Here is a 15,981-nt window from a genome sequence, read left to right as displayed (position 1 = left end):
TGTGGCCAGTGGCTGCCAGTCCGCACCGCCTCCCGCGAGTTCTGTGATCCTGGACATTTATGTTCCCTTATCAATCAGATGAGGATGATCATCCTGACTTCACAGGGAGGCCAGGAGGAGGAAATGAGAGTCGTCGTGTGAAATGTTTCATCAGCTGTAACGTGAGGCGTGAGCCCCTCCCGGGCTCTGAATCTAATTTTGGACTCCTCATTCCTCACCCTTCTCCTTAAAGAGGGCTCCAAATTGTACAAGCTGCAGGCCTCACCAAAACTAGATCTGCCCTGGGTATTATACAAATGTCCATTTTTAGCGTAAGTGGTCGAGAGAGGCTCTGGGGTCGGGGAACACAGGATTAAAATCCAAGCGGTGTGCGTGGCCTTCACCAAGTGGCTTGACCTGCCTGCGCCTGTTTTCTCCTCCCGAATCAGCGACAACCCCTCATCAGTTGTTGTGAGGGTTTAATTTAATAATACCTGTAAAGCCCTTAGCATAGTTCTGGGTGCATAAGGACTTACCATATGGTAGTTTTCTGATCATTCTAAACGCTCAGAGATAGGCGTACTAAACCGAACTTGAAGGCTGTGAGTGCCGCGGGCTGAACTCCTGAGCCCAGATAATAAAGCTCCTTTAGTTGTGTGCTGCAAGGAGGGAAACCTGAGTCCGACTTCATAAAGCACACCGTGACCTCTGACGTTCCCTTTCAGTTGATTGATTTTTCTGCTGATAACCTGTAGGCCCCGCCCACCTAATGCCAACCGGCACCACCCCCTACACACCTGTGGGCGCTGGCATCCCCGCCTAGTCTCCAAACAGTCTGAGCCTGGGTGGGAGAAGGGAACTTTGGGGTTGTGCCGGGCTAGTACCTGAAGGCAGGGGTGGGTGAAAATGGGTGCCGTCTGGGTCCAGCTCCCTGGCCACGCAGGCACTCTTAAGGGAATCATTTCCCCATCTATGGGCTTCCAAGGGATACCAGAAGGCGCAGTCCTTCGGGGGAAAAGGCTGACCTGTTGCTAACTACTGCGGCTGCTTGGTTATTTACTACTGTCTGGCTTTGCTGAGGGACCATTCCCAGCTGGGCTCAGGGTGGATGGGGGCGGGCGGGCAAGAGGAAAAAAGAAAAAATCTCCACGAGGACAGCGAAGGGGCTGCGCGCGAGGAAGAACGCCCAGAGACCGCCAGCCGCCTCGCAGGGACGCCCAGCCCAGCGGCGGCGAGGCGGACTTTGCAGCCCGGGGCGCGCGGAGCTCCGTTCGCCAGGCTCTCCCGGCCGAGGCGGCCACGCCTGCAACGGCCTTTGCAACAGCAGTAGCTGCGGCAGCAAAACCGGCAGGACAGATCCCACCCCCGGCCCCGCCCGTCCAATCCATCTTGATCGAAAGGCGACGCTCCTGGGGAGAAGCAAGGCACGGGGCGGGGGAATGAAAGCCTTTGGGGGCTCTCGACAGGTGTTTGGGGGGAGAGGGCGGAGCCGTCCTGGGCAGGATGAGGAGGGCGGGGCGGTGCTGCCCCTTTAAGAGGCGGCGGCGGAGCCCGGACCTTTTCTCTTTCCCCGGAAGGAGAGGGAGCGCGGCTGGGCGCGCAAGGTGGGGAGGTGCGGCGCTGGGCGTGGGAAGGCGGGGCGCGCGGAAGCACCCCTCCCTCCCGGCCTCCTTGCGGTCTACCAGTCTGCCAGCCCAGATCCGTCACCCAGCCGGGATCGAAGTCGACCGTGCGGCCAAGGGGGCGCGGCCGGGACGAGCAGCGGGGCAGGGTGTCCGGGGTGGGGGCGCGGCGACCAGACCCGCGGACCTCGGAGCGCACCTGAGAGCGCGGACCCGGAGCGGATGTGAAACCGATCAGCGCTGCGGGGCTGAAGGACGCGGCGGGCCGCGGGTTTTGCGGTGGTGCGCGGGCAGGTGAACAGGTCCGCACGCCCAGCTCCGCGTCCACACGCGCTCTCGCCCGGGTGCCCGCTCCCGCTCGCCTCCATGGGACCCAGCCCCCGCCTCGCCACCCCTGTCCTGCGCCCGACGCTCTGCGCGCTCGCCTTGATTGTGGCCGCCGGCGGTCGCGTCGCCTCCGCCTTCAACCTGGACACCCGATTCCTGGTGGTGAAGGAGGCCGGGAACCCGGGCAGCCTCTTCGGCTACTCGGTCGCCCTCCATCGGCAGACGGAGCCGCAGCAGCGCAACCTGTGAGTGAGGCCGGCGGGGGTGCAGTGGGCGAGAGAGAGTGTGTGCGAGTGCAGGGTGCGGTGCGGATCCGGACTTGAGTCGGAGTCCTGGCCCACGGGCCTCCGGCGACTGTGAGCAGAGATTAAGCGGGTGGGGACCTGGGCAGCCCTCCTGCTGCGGAGATTTGGCGGGAAGTGAAGGGTTTAGGCGTGGGATGGGCATGGGGGGTGGGGCAGTCATCATTGGCAAGTGCTGACCCAGCCAGAACCTGTCTAGACGCAGCCCCTCAGCCCTTTAAACCTCCCTGGAGAACAGCATTGGGGTTCCGCTTCCCTGAGCCCCTTCCCGTCTGTGAATTGAGTACCTAGTACACCGCCTGCCCCTTATTCTCCAGGGATCGGAGCTGGGAAAACTGCAGGATAGAAGCCTTTTGGATCTCCCTCACCCGGTTCCTGGGGAGGACCTATGGGCACAAGCATTTAAGCTCTCTCCCTTGACACCTCCCATTAAGTCTGCGGCCACGCCAGCCGCACCCTCTGCAGAGACAGACTGGAGGGGTTCTCAGCCTCCCCGCAGCTGGAGGGTGAGGTGATGAGTCTGGGTGTTTGGAGCTGTCCAGGGGCCTCCCTCTGAGCCCTTGAGGGTGGGGGAGTAGAAGAGAGAGGAGGGGCTGTCCCAAATCCTGCTGGGTCTCCTGCCCCCTCACCCCCAGGCCAGCAGTGACACCCTCCCAGCAGACATCTTTCCTGCATTCCACAGATTCATGTTGAGTCTTTAACCCTGAGAGTGTTTGTTTGGTTTGAAGAGGGAAATGGTGTTTTTCTGTTCCTTCTGTTCTCCTTCCCTACCAGCGGCAAGAAGGAAGGGAAGAGCTAGGCATAAGGGACAGAGGGGAACGAGGCCGCATCCAGCGCTCCAGGCCCCTCCTCCATGCTCACCACACACTCATGCCCTGAGGGGCATGTCCAGGTTTCAGATGTTCGGGAAGGGAAGGGAGGTGGGGAGGGGAGGCTGTGCCAGGAGGGAAGGTAGTTAGGACAGGTCAGGCAGGCAGGCCCTGTCACTTTGAGTCGGGTCCCCTACCAGACCTCTGCCCCCACCTGGCGTCTGACCCCTCTGAGCGAGAAGACGTGGTCATAAAAAGGGTGTGTTGAAACCTCTTCCAACTCTGGCTGCGGCCGGTAGAAACTTGAGGAATGTCAAAGTCCAAACTTGGCTCCTGCCTGCTGGCCCAGCCCCGGCCCAGTCTGCCTACCTGAACTGGCCTAATTCCACGTCGCTTCTGCAGAGGCTAAGGTCACCACAGCCTTCGCAGCCCTGCCCCAGTGGCTGCGGCCCGGCCTTGGCCAGTCCTCCACCTTTTGGAGACTCTAAGTGGCCGTCAACACAAGTTTCTATAATTGGTGCTCTTTCTGCCCCGATCCGGAAAAAGGCTTTCCATGCTAAGGCAGCATCGTGCAAAGAGAAGATCAGAGAAGCAAGAGGAAATAATGGGAAACTGGAGTCAATAAAGGATCAGTCACACCCTCCCCCCTTTGCTAGGTGACCTTGAGCAAGATATGTCTCTTCTCTGGGCCAGTTTTCCCCAAAGAGGAGTTGGGTTGGACCTGGATCTGTATTGCTCCGTCCGGCCTCTGTTGCCCTAGAAGAGGCCACTGGGCGTTGTGGAGAGAGAAGAGGCTGCAGAGTTCCATTGCCAATTTACCTGTCTCTCACATCTGTCACTCATACCGGGGCCTGCATTTCCTCCCATGTCAGGGGAAGGGGACCAACACACCTTCTTCATGGGGTAAGAGTGGGGCTTCCATGAGAGAATGTGTGTCACATGCTCTGCAGCCGAGGGCTCCTGCCAGGACCTGGATGCACCCTCACTATCCATGGGCCTCACCCAAGATGGCTGAGCAGAGAAGTTCTACTTTTTTTTTTCCCCCCTGGGCAGCTAGAGGTGGCATTAGGCCTCACAAGAGCCCAGAGGTTCTAAAACTAATGGACCTCAGAAGCAGGAAGCTCTAGATAGACTTCTGGGCCACTCAGTACCCTCAGTCTTCCCCAGGGGTGGTTCTAGATCCTGGCTCATCTCCTGGTCTCACTGACTTCTGCTCCTTGGCCCTTTGGGAGAGCCAGCTGGCCCAGCTGGGCTTGGCTGTAGCCAGCTGTGTAGCCAGATGTGAACAGCTGCCTGAGTGCGCAGCTCAGGGGAACCAGCAATCAAGTCACAGTCCCTTCGGAAAAGGGAAAGGGTCCATGGTCCTGAACAAACTCTTCGTTTGGGGCTCACCGGAGGTTTTTCGGAGGGGCAGAGATCCCCGAAAGCACATGTAAAATCATGTGTGTTTGCGTGTTGTTCTGGGGGTGGGAGCTGGGAGAGCGTAGCGTTCATCATATTCTCAAAGAAGGTCTTATTTCAGAAATGGTTAAAAACCCAGGTGTGGACCCTCTTGGTTCCCCATCAGCTCCACCTTTGGGCTGGGGTTCCCTGCCCACAACATAAGAGGCTCCCCCCAACCCAGGCCCCAATTTCTCAGTCGCTGGACCTGAGGGGTGAGGAGTGGGGCAGAGGACACGGTTGCATTGGGCTTCTTGGTGAGGTGCATGAGGACCCCGGGGGAGGCAGAGGGACTATTCCTCAGGGAGATGGCCACTGGCTCCCCCACCCTTAGCACCTGCTCTTCATTGCCTCCTGGGAATCCAGTGTCCTGGTCTGGCCTGACCTTGGGGAGATACTTCCGGGGCCCTGTCTCCCTCTCGCCCTTGCCAGGCAATGAAGGTTTCTGGGAAGCCTGGGGTGAGGGTGGCTGGGCCTCCTGGAAGATGAGGTCATCCCCAAGGGAGGCAGGAACCAGGATTACCTGCTGTGCTCTCCTCAAACATGTTTCCCGGGCAGAACAGCCACCTGGCAGCCTCCAAGGCTCGTGCCAAAGGAAACGGGCAAAGCAGGCTGCCGCTGCAGGCAGAAGGCTGCATGTGGCCTAGGGTCCTTTCCTCTGGCTCTCTCCACTGACCAGTCCGGGCCCAGGAGCTTCCAGTGGGGTGGGAGGCAGGGGAAGCCCAATCCTGTAGAAAAAGAGAGGGGCTCGGCCAGAGCTAAACAAAGGGGAAAGAGGATGTCCGCTGCAGCAAGAGGAGTTGAGGTTAGATGACATGAAGAATGCCCTCAGGGATCAAATATGGAAAAAACACTATGGAGCAAGGGAGAGGAGAAGAAATGAGAAAACCGGCCTTGTTCCCTTTTATTGGAGGCTCGGGCCTAGGTCTCTTTCTCCCGTCCTCCCTCATTCTATCCCTTCCTCCCGCTTGTTGCTCTGGTTCTAGGGCTGAGTCACCAGAGAGGAGAGGGGGCTGGCTGGGCAGCGTAAGAAGTAAGGGGAGGACAGAGAGGACTGCAGTCTCAGCCACCACAGGACCGGCCCCTGGGAGATGCCTAATTCCGGCAGCAGAGTTGGCACAGAGCTGGGATCCAGGCATCTGAGAACTGCTGCCACCCCACCGCAGGCTCAGAGCTGGGGCAGCCCCCTCCCCAACCAGCTTCTAGCCCTGAGGAGTAAGGCATGGGGGCCCATTAGCCTGAGTGCTGGACGCTCTGGCCCTCTCCACTGGAGCCACCCCAGTGCCCCCCTGAGGGGAGGAGCCTGTTTCTCTGAGCATCACCCCACACTCCAGTATCCCAGGGGGGCCTTCCTCTCTTTGGGGTGAGCCAGCCTGGTGCCCTGACACCCCTGGGTCTCATACCCCAGGCCCCTCCCATTCTACTACTTTCTACTTGGCTGTTGCATTAGCCTTGAACTGTCAAAGAAGTGAGAGGCAGGAGTGAGGAAGTGCTTTTCCAGAACTTGGGGCTCAGGGGGCTCCCCAGGGGCCAGGCGGGGCTGTCTGGCTGGAGCCACAGGAGAAGGTGAGGAGGCAGCTCTTTGAAAGCCTTTAAGAGGTCATCTTACCCGTTCCCCTACCTCCCAGAGCGGCTCCCTGCCCACCAACCCCAGCCCAGACTCCAGGAGAGGTTTGATCTGATCTCTTCTTGCTCCAGGGGCTGGGCAAAGCCTCCCTCCTAGCCTCCTTCCTTCTGACTGCCGCTGGGAGGGTGGGCTCAGTGGTGGTCCAGAAGGGGTCAGCTTTTGGATTCTTGGATCTGGACCAGATCCAACAGCAGGCAGCAGAGCGCTCATTTGCATATTAATGTGTAATAGATTTGCATGTCAGTAAGGTCTCTCCCACCCTCTGGGTGCTCCCACATCTGGCTGTGGCTGGAGGCAGCTGGATCTGACCCTCTGCACACCACCTTCCTCTATCCACTCGCAGTCCTCTGACTGTAGACCCATTGGATCCTGGGCTGGGAGCCAGAGGGCCTTAAAGGGCCTCTGAACAGGCTAAGTTGGAGCTAAAAATACTCCAGGGGGTGGGAGTGGGGGCTCCCTGTGGAATCTCTGGGGAGGGTGGGGCTGGAGATGTGGGCCTGGCATTGCCCTGCCGCCCATCAGTAGGCACGAGACTGGTTGGGGCAAGGCCGGGGAGGGTATAGATGGTAAGGGGATTTATTTCAGTTCAGTTGCCTTTGTGCCCAGCTCTGCCTGCCTGGTTGCCCAGGAGGCTAAGAGGAGGGGACCCTCAGCTCCCTCCCTCAGACATCTTGGGCAAGCAGCAGCAGGAGCAGCAACACTTCATGGCATTGCAGTCCCTTCAGGGTCACTGTAGCATGACCCCAGCCTCCACCAGCCAACTCTGAGCTCCCACCCTGGGATGACTCCAGCTGCCAGGCCCCACCCCCACCTTAGTGGTTTCCTGGTCTCCTTAGGCATTGGAAGTGCTGCTGTGCCCCATCCTCTGCTCCTTCTAAATAACTGGACTTGTCTGCGATGTGTCCTCAGCTCCAGGCTCCTTAAGCTGGTGGGACCGAAACTCCCGGGTGCCTGGGGTGTGCTGGGGCCAGTCCTGGTGTCTCAATAATCAGAAGGACAGTGTTCACACCGACCATGGCTTCATAGCCAGAAAGTCCTTCCAAAGGGAGAAGCCATTAGTTCCCCTGGAGATTGTCGGGACAGCTGCTGTTCCCATTTCACAGATGAGGCACTCAAGGCTCAGAAAGGGAAAGGAAATTGCCCCTTGAAGCAGAACAAACCTCACAGCCAGACCCTTAGGCTCCCAAGCTGGAATGCTCCTTTCGAAAGGCTTCCCTCTCTCACCTTCAGGCTCCCTAGGGGTGGGTGTCCATGGGTGGTCAGGCACCCTCCTGAGCTTAGACAGAGGGGGACTACCTGGGCCTGGCTGCCACACTGGCCCCCTGCCAGCCTTTCTGCCTACCACCGCCTAACACTTCCCCAGGGTAAGGTCTGAGCTAAGGTGTAAGGTGCAGGCAGGGCCCCACCCCCTTCCCAGCACCTCCAGGCCGTGCATTCCTGACACCCAGTGGGCAGAGGCACCCAAGTCCTGGCATGCCTAGGCCCCGCCCTGCCCACTCCCTGAAACCTTCACTCACAGGTTCCAGGCAAGAGCTGCAGGCGGGGTATGGCACCTCCAGACTCTGGCAAGAGGCCCAGAGCCTGAGTTCTGAGCTGGGAGCCTCAGGGCGCTAGTATTGCTGAGGCCCGACGGAGGGGCTCCTAGGAGGTGCCTGCCACCCAGGAGGCTGGGTCCATGAGAATCAAAGAGGCGGTCCTGGCAGAAGGTCCAGAGGCTACAGAGAGATGATGCGATGAGGCTGGGAGAGTAAGGAGTGGTAGAACTGGGTTCTCAAACTGGGTGTACAATATTTGGGGTACATGTTAAACATGCAGGTTTGAATATTCCTATTCAATTCAGGTGGTCTGTGATGGGCTGGGGAATTCGCCTTTTGAACACATATCCCAGGGATTTCTGATGCTGGTGGTCCAAGAATTCTTGAGATATGATTCTGAGGCGAATCCCCTGCCTTTCTGTCCTCTAGTCACCTCTCTGGTAGGGATGGGTGGCTGGGATCCTAAGCATCCTGTTGGAACTTGTAGTCAATGTTCCTAAAGATTGGCAGGCTGGCGACCCATGTCCACTCTCATTCCCACTTTCCAAGAACACTGCCCTGGGGACAGAATGTCCAAAATGTCGAGTACCCAGTCCCACCCAATACCCGTGAGCCTGTCTTAAGGTGGCAGTGGGGGTGGGGGTGTAAGCATCACTCAGATTCCTTAGGGGTCCACTCCTCCTAGATCTAAGTCCTCAGATGGCTTAGAGTGGAAGGACCCAGGGTCCCAACAACTGACCCCACGCCACCTCTTACACGTTTTCTCCCAGGTCCTCCTGGAAGTTGAGCCCTGCGCCAGGATCCCTCCAGGCTTGCTCTCTTTCGGTCTACCTTCATCTCAGAGGCCAAAGCATTCCTTCCAAAACCCAGATCTGACCATGTCACTCCCAGATCTGACCATGTGACTCCAAGATCTGACCATGTGGCTCCCAGATCTGACCATGTGACTCCCAGATCTGACCTTGCTCAATATCCCTCCTTGGCTCCCCAAGGCCCTTTGCACCCTGCACTCTTGTCTCTCCCCAGGTTCCTGGATTCCAGCTGTGCCAGGACCCTGCAGATACCTGAGTCATCCTGCTTGCTCATGCTTCCTGGCCCCTGGCCCACACCACACATATGCCTGAAGTGCCCTTCCTCCCCTTCCTCACCTGGCGGCCTGGTCATCATTCTCAGACTCAGACCAGATCCCCTCTTCCCTGGCTGCCCCTCATGCAGAATCGGGGCTGGTTTGCACCCTGCTTTCCTCTCATGAGGCGCTGACTGCAGAGGTCTGCTTCCTGCCTGCCTTCTCCTACGGGCCTGCTCCTGGAGGTCAGGGGCTGGGATCCATTTATCTCCTGACCCCAGAGCCTGGCACACAGCCTGGCAGAGCAGATGCTCAGTAAATACATGTTAAACAGCAAGCTGCTTGAAGTGGGCTTTGGGGAGTCTGAGCCCAGGTCCCCTACCTCCTTGCCCCACAGGCTCCTGGTTGGTGCTCCCCGTGACCTCGCCATGTCTGATGGCTATACCAACCGGACCGGTGCTGTGTACCTGTGCCCACTCAGTGACCGCAAGGACGACTGTGAGAGGATGGACATCACAGAGAAAAGTGAGGGGAAGGGGCTGGGGATCAGTGCTGGGTCAGGAGCCTGGTGGAGAGGGTAGCAAAGAGAGAAATGACCTGGAGGAGATGAAGGCTCACCTGGGCAGTTTCTAGTCACTTCTTGTCCAGCTGGGAAGAGGGAGTCTTAGAGGAGAATGGGACCATATGGGATTTGTGGAGCTCAGACTGGGGGGGGCTGGAGGAGGGAGGAGGGACCAACCCCTGCCCTCTGGAAGCTCTGGGCACTGGGAGGATGGGGTGCCCTGACCCATGATCCCTCCCATGCCCACAGGTGACCCTGACCATCACAGAATTGAGGACATGTGGCTTGGGGTGACTGTGGCCAGCCAGGGCCCCGCAGGCAGAGTCCTGGTAAGTGGGCACTCCAGTCGGTTCCCCGCTTCAGCCCTCTCCTTCATCTCCCCGGAGCTGCGGAGAAATCAGAGGACAGAGGGGGTCCTTGGTGCATGAGCGGGGGCTTTGCAAATGACTACGTCTATGGCTCTCTGTGTCTCAACCCTGCATTTATGGGGGGGGGGGGGGGCGGTCTGGCACTCTCCCAAGACCCAGCATGGCCTGGGTCCGGTCTGAATCACACTTCCTCCCTGCCCCACCCCTGCCACCCCCTGGGTTGCTCACCCTTCGTGGGAACAGCTACAGGAACAGCAAAGAAAAAAGGGCAGATAGGCCCTCAGGCCGTGTGGCCTGGTCTTGCTCCTTCCGGGAGCCTGGCTGGCTGTCGGAAGAGGGACAGTCCTGCTGACCTCAGCTCACTTGGTTTGGGTCTGAGGGCCTGTCCCTCTTATCAGTTCTCACCTCCTGCCCCATTCTTTTTTTAATAGATTTTATTGATTTCAGAGAGGAAGGGAGAGGGAGAGAGAGATAGAAACATCAATGATGAGAGAGATTCATTGACCAGCTGCCTCCTGCAGCGACCCATCTCCTCTTACTGTGCCCTATTGTTGTAGAATCAACACTGGGGATCGAGCCCGAAACCAGGGCATATGCCCTGACCGGGAATCTAACCGTGACCTCCTGGTTCATAGGTCAGTGCTCAACCACAGAGCCACGCCAGCGGGCATCCTGCCCACATTCTTCAGCGCTGGCCCCGGGGGCTCTCAGTTTCTGCGTCCCAGAGAGAGAGAGATTTTAAAAACTGATATAAAACGCAGATACAGCAAAATGTACAGGTTGTAAGTGGCATTGAGTTTTGAAAATTATACACCTGTGTAACCAACATCCATTAAAGAAATAGCGTATTCACAGCATTCTAGAAAGTGTGCCCCCTTTCAACCAATCATCACCTCCAGACCCATCACTGCTGTGCTCTTCGCATTTGAACACTGTGTTAAGCTCCGGGTTTGCATCACTTTACTCAGACACCTTATGCAGACCTCTGTTATGGATCGTGTGGGGCTAGGACCCACTTAAGGCCGTTCTAGATACTGGGTCCTTCTGTGTTGTCTGCTCACCCAACTATCTGTTCTTCAACAAGTTTTTAGCGAGCACCTACTGTGTGCCAGGCACTGTGCCAGCACCAGGAACTTAGTGGTGACAGGTCAGGCTGGGCCAGTGGGAGTGAAGCTCACAGCAGGAAGGCACACAGAAAGTAAGCCACCACGAACGAGGCCTGGTGCGGGGTTTTTGCCTGGCCCCTGGCTGTTTCGCAAGCATCCTATTCTGATTGATTTTGCCCAATAACTATTTATCGGCCGTGTGCTGGGAGAGGCGACGAGAGAGGCAGCGCGGCCTAGTGCGTAACAGCTTAGACTTCAGAGCCGGACAGCCTCTCTCGAGATGTGAGATCTTAGACAGAGACTCACTCTGTGCCTCTAAAATGGAGAAAGTGGTTGTCCCTACTCCATAGTGTTGTTAGGAGGCTTAAAAGGCTTAGTATGTGAAGAGCTTGGAATTGTGTCCGGCATGTAATAAGCACTCCGGTTCAGCTGCTGCTGCTGTTGTTGTTAGTTGTCCTTTCATTAAGAGGGCAGGTCATTTGGGGACAGCAGAGAAGCAAGTCCCTTAATCTGCTGGCGATCTAGCTCCTTTAAGACCTGAGAGCTTGAACCCACATTCCCTCGTCCTTTCCCCCTTTCCTTTTGCCAGAATCTCTGAGCCACTCTCAAATCCAGTACCTTCTGGCCTTCCAAAGAGTGTTTCCAACCTTCAGAGCAGATTTCTGGATTCTGGAAAGGAGATGCAGGTCCAGGCATCCCTAGGAGGCTCCCCTTTCAGCTCCTGTCCCGCAAAGCCAGGGGTGCGCAGGGCCGAGGGACAGCGGGCCCTGAGTCCTTGCTGCGGGCTCAGGCTGTGCGCTGGGGTGGGGTCCCCAGGTCTGTGCCCACCGCTACACCCAGGTGCTGTGGTCGGGGTCGGAGGAGCAGTGGCGCATGGTGGGCAAGTGCTACGTGCGGGGCAACAACCTGAAGCTGGACCACACTGACGACTGGCAAACCTACCACAACGAGATGTGCAACAGCAACACCGACTACCTGGACACGGGCATGTGCCAGCTGGGCACCAGCGGTGGCTTCACCAAGAACACTGTGTACTTCGGCGCTCCCGGTGCCTACAACTGGAAAGGTGAGGACCCTAGGGGCAGGGTTAGCCACTGGGACAGCTGGCCGAGACCCTCCACACTAGGGGGCAGAGGAGACAGACCCCCTTGGCCAGTATCAGCAACCACCACAAGCCCTACTATTTGAAAGCACTTACACATATTATCCTAATTAACCTTCAGATACTCTACGAGGCAAGTATTGTTATACCCATTTTACAGAAAACTGAGCCTCAGAGAAGTGAAGTGAATTGCTCACGCCGACAGCAGGCTCTGAAACCTGAATGAGAATGCAGGTCCATCTGCGTCTAGTGTAGCCACTTAAAAACTGATTTAAAAAGCACGACATGCTCCAGGTGCAGCTACTAAATGGTACAGTAGGATTTGGTAAAATAAAGAGTAAAAGTGCCCCTCCTCTCCTCCCTGCCATCACCCATCTCCCTCGTCCCATTTCCCAGTGTACAGTCCATCTTGCGGACCCTCCAGACTTATTTTAGACGATAGAGGTACCTTTAGTGCACACACAGACAGACTCACACTAAGCAGGCTGTTCTACTGCTTTCCCTTTACAGTAAATGGGGGGCATTTTTTTTTTTCATGTCAAGACATATAGGTCAATCTTTTGGGGGCTGCAGAGTATTTCCTTGTACCAAGACCCATGCTTGTAACTACCAGGGCGCACACGCCTCACGGCCCACACCCCCTGCATCTCTGCTTTTCTCCGCCACACAGGTTGTAGCAGCAGCGACCCATCTCCTCTTACTGTGCCCTATTGTTGTAGAATCAACAGGCAGAGGGAGCCCAGAACCTTGGCCCTTGGCCCGGGTCTTAGTCACAGCTCTGTGCTCACCTGAACTGAGGCCTCTGCTCATTCCTGTGGTTCTGCTCCCCACCCCCACCCCCACCCCGGTCCTTTAGAACCTTGGTGGAACGCAGGTACTCTCCAGCAGTAGCCCCGGGGAGCAGGGGCCCGGTGGGCAGCCCCAGTTTGGGGGCAAGACTAGGAGGAGATAATGGCATGAAGTCTGGCATGTGTCCAGAGCGGGGGAAGTGTCATCTCGTCTCCACGAGCCTGGATGACCAGATTCCAGTCATGTCCCTACAACTAGCTCCTCATGCCGAAGCCTCACTTTTCTCATCTGCAAAATGGGGGGAGGGGCCATCATTCTATTTTGCTGTTGTTGTTAATCCTCACCCGAGGATACCTTTTCCATGATTTTTAGAGAGAGTGGAAGGGAGATGGAGAGAAAGAAACATCAATGTGAGAGAGAGAGACATCGCTTGGTTGCCTCCTGCATGCACCCCGACCAAGGCCAGAGATCGAGCCTGCCACCAAGTATGTGCCCTTCACTGGAAGCAAACCCAGGACCTTCAGTCCATGGGCCGATGCTCTATCCACTGAGCCAAACCAGCTAGGGCTGCTTTTATTTCGATATGTTTTTATTGATTTCAGAGAGATGAAGGGAGAGGGAGAGAAAGATAGAAACATCAATGAGAGAGAATCATTGATCGGCTGCCTCCTGCACGCCCCCTACTACTGGGGATCAAGCCCGAAACCTGGGCATGTGCCCTGACTGGGAATCGGACCCTGACCTCCTAGTTCAGTGATGGCGAACCTATGACACGCGTGTCAGAGGTGACACACGAACTCATTTTTTTGGTTGATTTTTCTTTGTTCAATGGCATTTAAATATATAAAATAAATAACAAAAATATAAATCTTTGTTTTACTATGGTTGCAAATATCAAAAAAGTTCTAGATGTGACACGGCACCAGAGTTAAGTTAGGGTTTTTCAAAATGCTGACACGCCGAGCTCAAAAGGTTCGCCATCACTGGCCTAGATCATAGGTCAATGCTCAACCACTGAGCTCCACCAGCCAGGCTACTTCACAGAATTGTTAAAATAAAGAGGACGTGATTTGCACCTGGCAACGTGCGCACAAATATTTTAAGAGGTTATTATTACCCCTCTCTGGGGAGGGGGCCTGGACCTGGTGGAGGAAGGGGTGGTGACTTACACTCCTCTACCCAAATCCTCCTGAAGGAAACAGCTACATGATTCAGCGGAAGGAGTGGGATTTATCCGAATACAGTTACAAGGACCAGGAGGACCAAGGAAACCTCTATATTGGTGAGTCCAGTCGTGGTGCCCCAAAGGGTGGAAGAGGAGGGGAGGGGCTCAGTCCCTGGCACGCTGGCCCTCTCACCTTTGGTGCCTGGTGGAAGGGTGAGGCCAGGGTACAGATGTAACTAGTGGTATTTCGTTCAATTAGCGCTTATTGAGCGCCAAGATGCGAAGTCCCTACCCTCATGGGGCTCACAGTCCAGTGGGCATCCAGAAGCCACTTTCTTGCCCAACGTAGAATAGAGGAATAGAAGATGATGGGGGGTGACCTCGGGGGTGCATCCAGAGTAGAAGGCAACAAAGTTTACCTGGGGCCTTGATTGACCACCTTCCCCCATCCCAGGGTACACGGTGCAGGTGGGCAGTGCCATCCTGCACCCTACAGACATCACCATTGTGACGGGTGCCCCGCGGCACCGACATATGGGTGCTGTCTTCTTGCTGAGCCAGGAGGTAGGCGGAGACCTGCGGAGGAGGCAGGTGCTGGAGGGCACACAGGTGGGCTCCTATTTTGGCAGCGCCATTGCCCTGGCAGACCTGAACAATGATGGGTGAGAATCCAGGGACATTCTCTGGGGCCAGGGAGAGTGGTGAGGGGAGCAGGCTTGCCAAGGCAGAGACAGGGAGGCTTGCATTTGTTTGCACGCTGTTGCAGGGATTTGCAAATTACTCTTGTCTGTTGACTTGCAATCAGACTTTCTGGGATTCTAGGCATTTGCATGTCAGTTGCATGATACCTGCTTCTCCGTGTCTATGCCGGTCATTTCTCTGGCTCTAGTGCATGTGGGCTGTTTGGGTGTGATCTGTGCATGCATGTCTTCCTCGCATGTGTTTTCTATTAGATGGGGTTATGTTGGCATTTCCTTGGCTTTCCCACGACGCATGGCCAGAGATGCCACTTGTACAGCCGTGTGCCCTGGCACAGTTATGCCTGCTAAACCACAGTTATGCTGCATATTGATGGCTGGCCTCACACTCCCATGTCCCCCTCCTTCTCTTCGGTGCAGGTGGCAGGACCTCCTGGTGGGTGCCCCCTACTACTTTGAGCAGAAGGAAGAGGTAGGGGGTGCCGTCTATGTCTTCATGAACCAGGCAGGCACCTCCTTCCCCGCCCACCCCTCCCTCCTCCTTCACGGCCCCAGTGGCTCCGCCTTTGGCTTCTCCGTGGCCAGCATTGATGACATCAACAAGGACGGATTCCAAGGTATGAGCCAGCACACCCGCCCCAGCACCCCACTGACTGAGTGCCAGCCGCATACCAAGCGTGGCAGGGCCCGGAGAGGAGAGGAGATGGGCCCGGGCCCGGAGCGTACAGCAGCGCTAAGAGGGGATGTGTCGAGGGAGCCACCACGGGCGAGGAGCGAACATACTGCTGGGCATCGAGGGCTGGGCTGAGTGTGCACCGCGGAAGGGAGCCGAGGGGTACGAGATGAGATAGGACACCCGCCTGAGGTCCCCGGATCTAGCAGGTGTGGGAGGTTCGTTTCAGAGAGGCAGCGTGGGGGTGAGGTGGATGTTGTTGAAAGCCAGGCTTTATATTTGGGTAATGACAGAGGGGTGTCCAGAGAAGGTGTTGTGGGGGCAGGGACCAGATATGATAACTTGGTGCCCTGGTCCCTGGTCCCTGGAAGGAGATGTGGGACGAATGGGGGCGAGCAAGGCTGGGGTGTTAAAATCAGGAATGTCGTGTGTCAGAAGGGGGGTGTTAAGAGCCGGGCAAAGGTGGGAGCCCTGGATATAGAGGATGTCACCAGAACTCTGCAGCACGTAGGGACCCATCAGACCTGGCTGTTTGCCTGGTTGCCATGGGAGCACCTGGTGTATCTGGAAGTCGCTTCTCTGGCACTCTCAGTTTCCCAGAATATAGCTGAAAACCAAACGGAAGGCAAAGGAGCCTCCAGATAGTCCAAACAGGTGACAGCGGGTTCCGCTGATGCAGCCCAAAGCCCGTACTGATACGGGAGTCACCCGGTTTCCACTCAGGACCCACGTGTTCTTCCTCCACATACTTCTCCCGCAAGCTTGGCATTCTGTGTACGGAGGCCTTATCAGATCAAAGGCAGCGAACTCA

General features: G+C 56.7%; 1 protein-coding gene across 1 annotated transcript in view; it reads left to right on the top strand.

Moving 5' to 3' along the window:
* Positions 1–1,762: 1,762 nt before the first annotated feature.
* Positions 1,763–15,981, top strand: part of ITGA3 (integrin subunit alpha 3) — a 28,620-nt gene continuing 14,401 nt past the window's right edge. The window contains exons 1-7 of the mRNA XM_059670660.1: positions 1,763–2,173; positions 9,105–9,232; positions 9,519–9,598; positions 11,560–11,809; positions 13,830–13,916; positions 14,254–14,461; positions 14,918–15,114. Coding sequence (XP_059526643.1) covers positions 1,968–2,173; positions 9,105–9,232; positions 9,519–9,598; positions 11,560–11,809; positions 13,830–13,916; positions 14,254–14,461; positions 14,918–15,114 — 1,156 coding nt within the window. The 5' untranslated portion in view covers positions 1,763–1,967. The remainder of the gene's footprint in view (positions 2,174–9,104; positions 9,233–9,518; positions 9,599–11,559; positions 11,810–13,829; positions 13,917–14,253; positions 14,462–14,917; positions 15,115–15,981) is intronic.

This window comes from Myotis daubentonii, chromosome 16 (genome assembly GCF_963259705.1).
Source record: "Myotis daubentonii chromosome 16, mMyoDau2.1, whole genome shotgun sequence".
NCBI lineage: Eukaryota > Metazoa > Chordata > Mammalia > Chiroptera > Vespertilionidae > Myotis > Myotis daubentonii.
The sequence above is the reverse complement of the archived record's forward strand: the minus strand, read 5'-3'. Positions and strand labels throughout refer to the sequence as shown.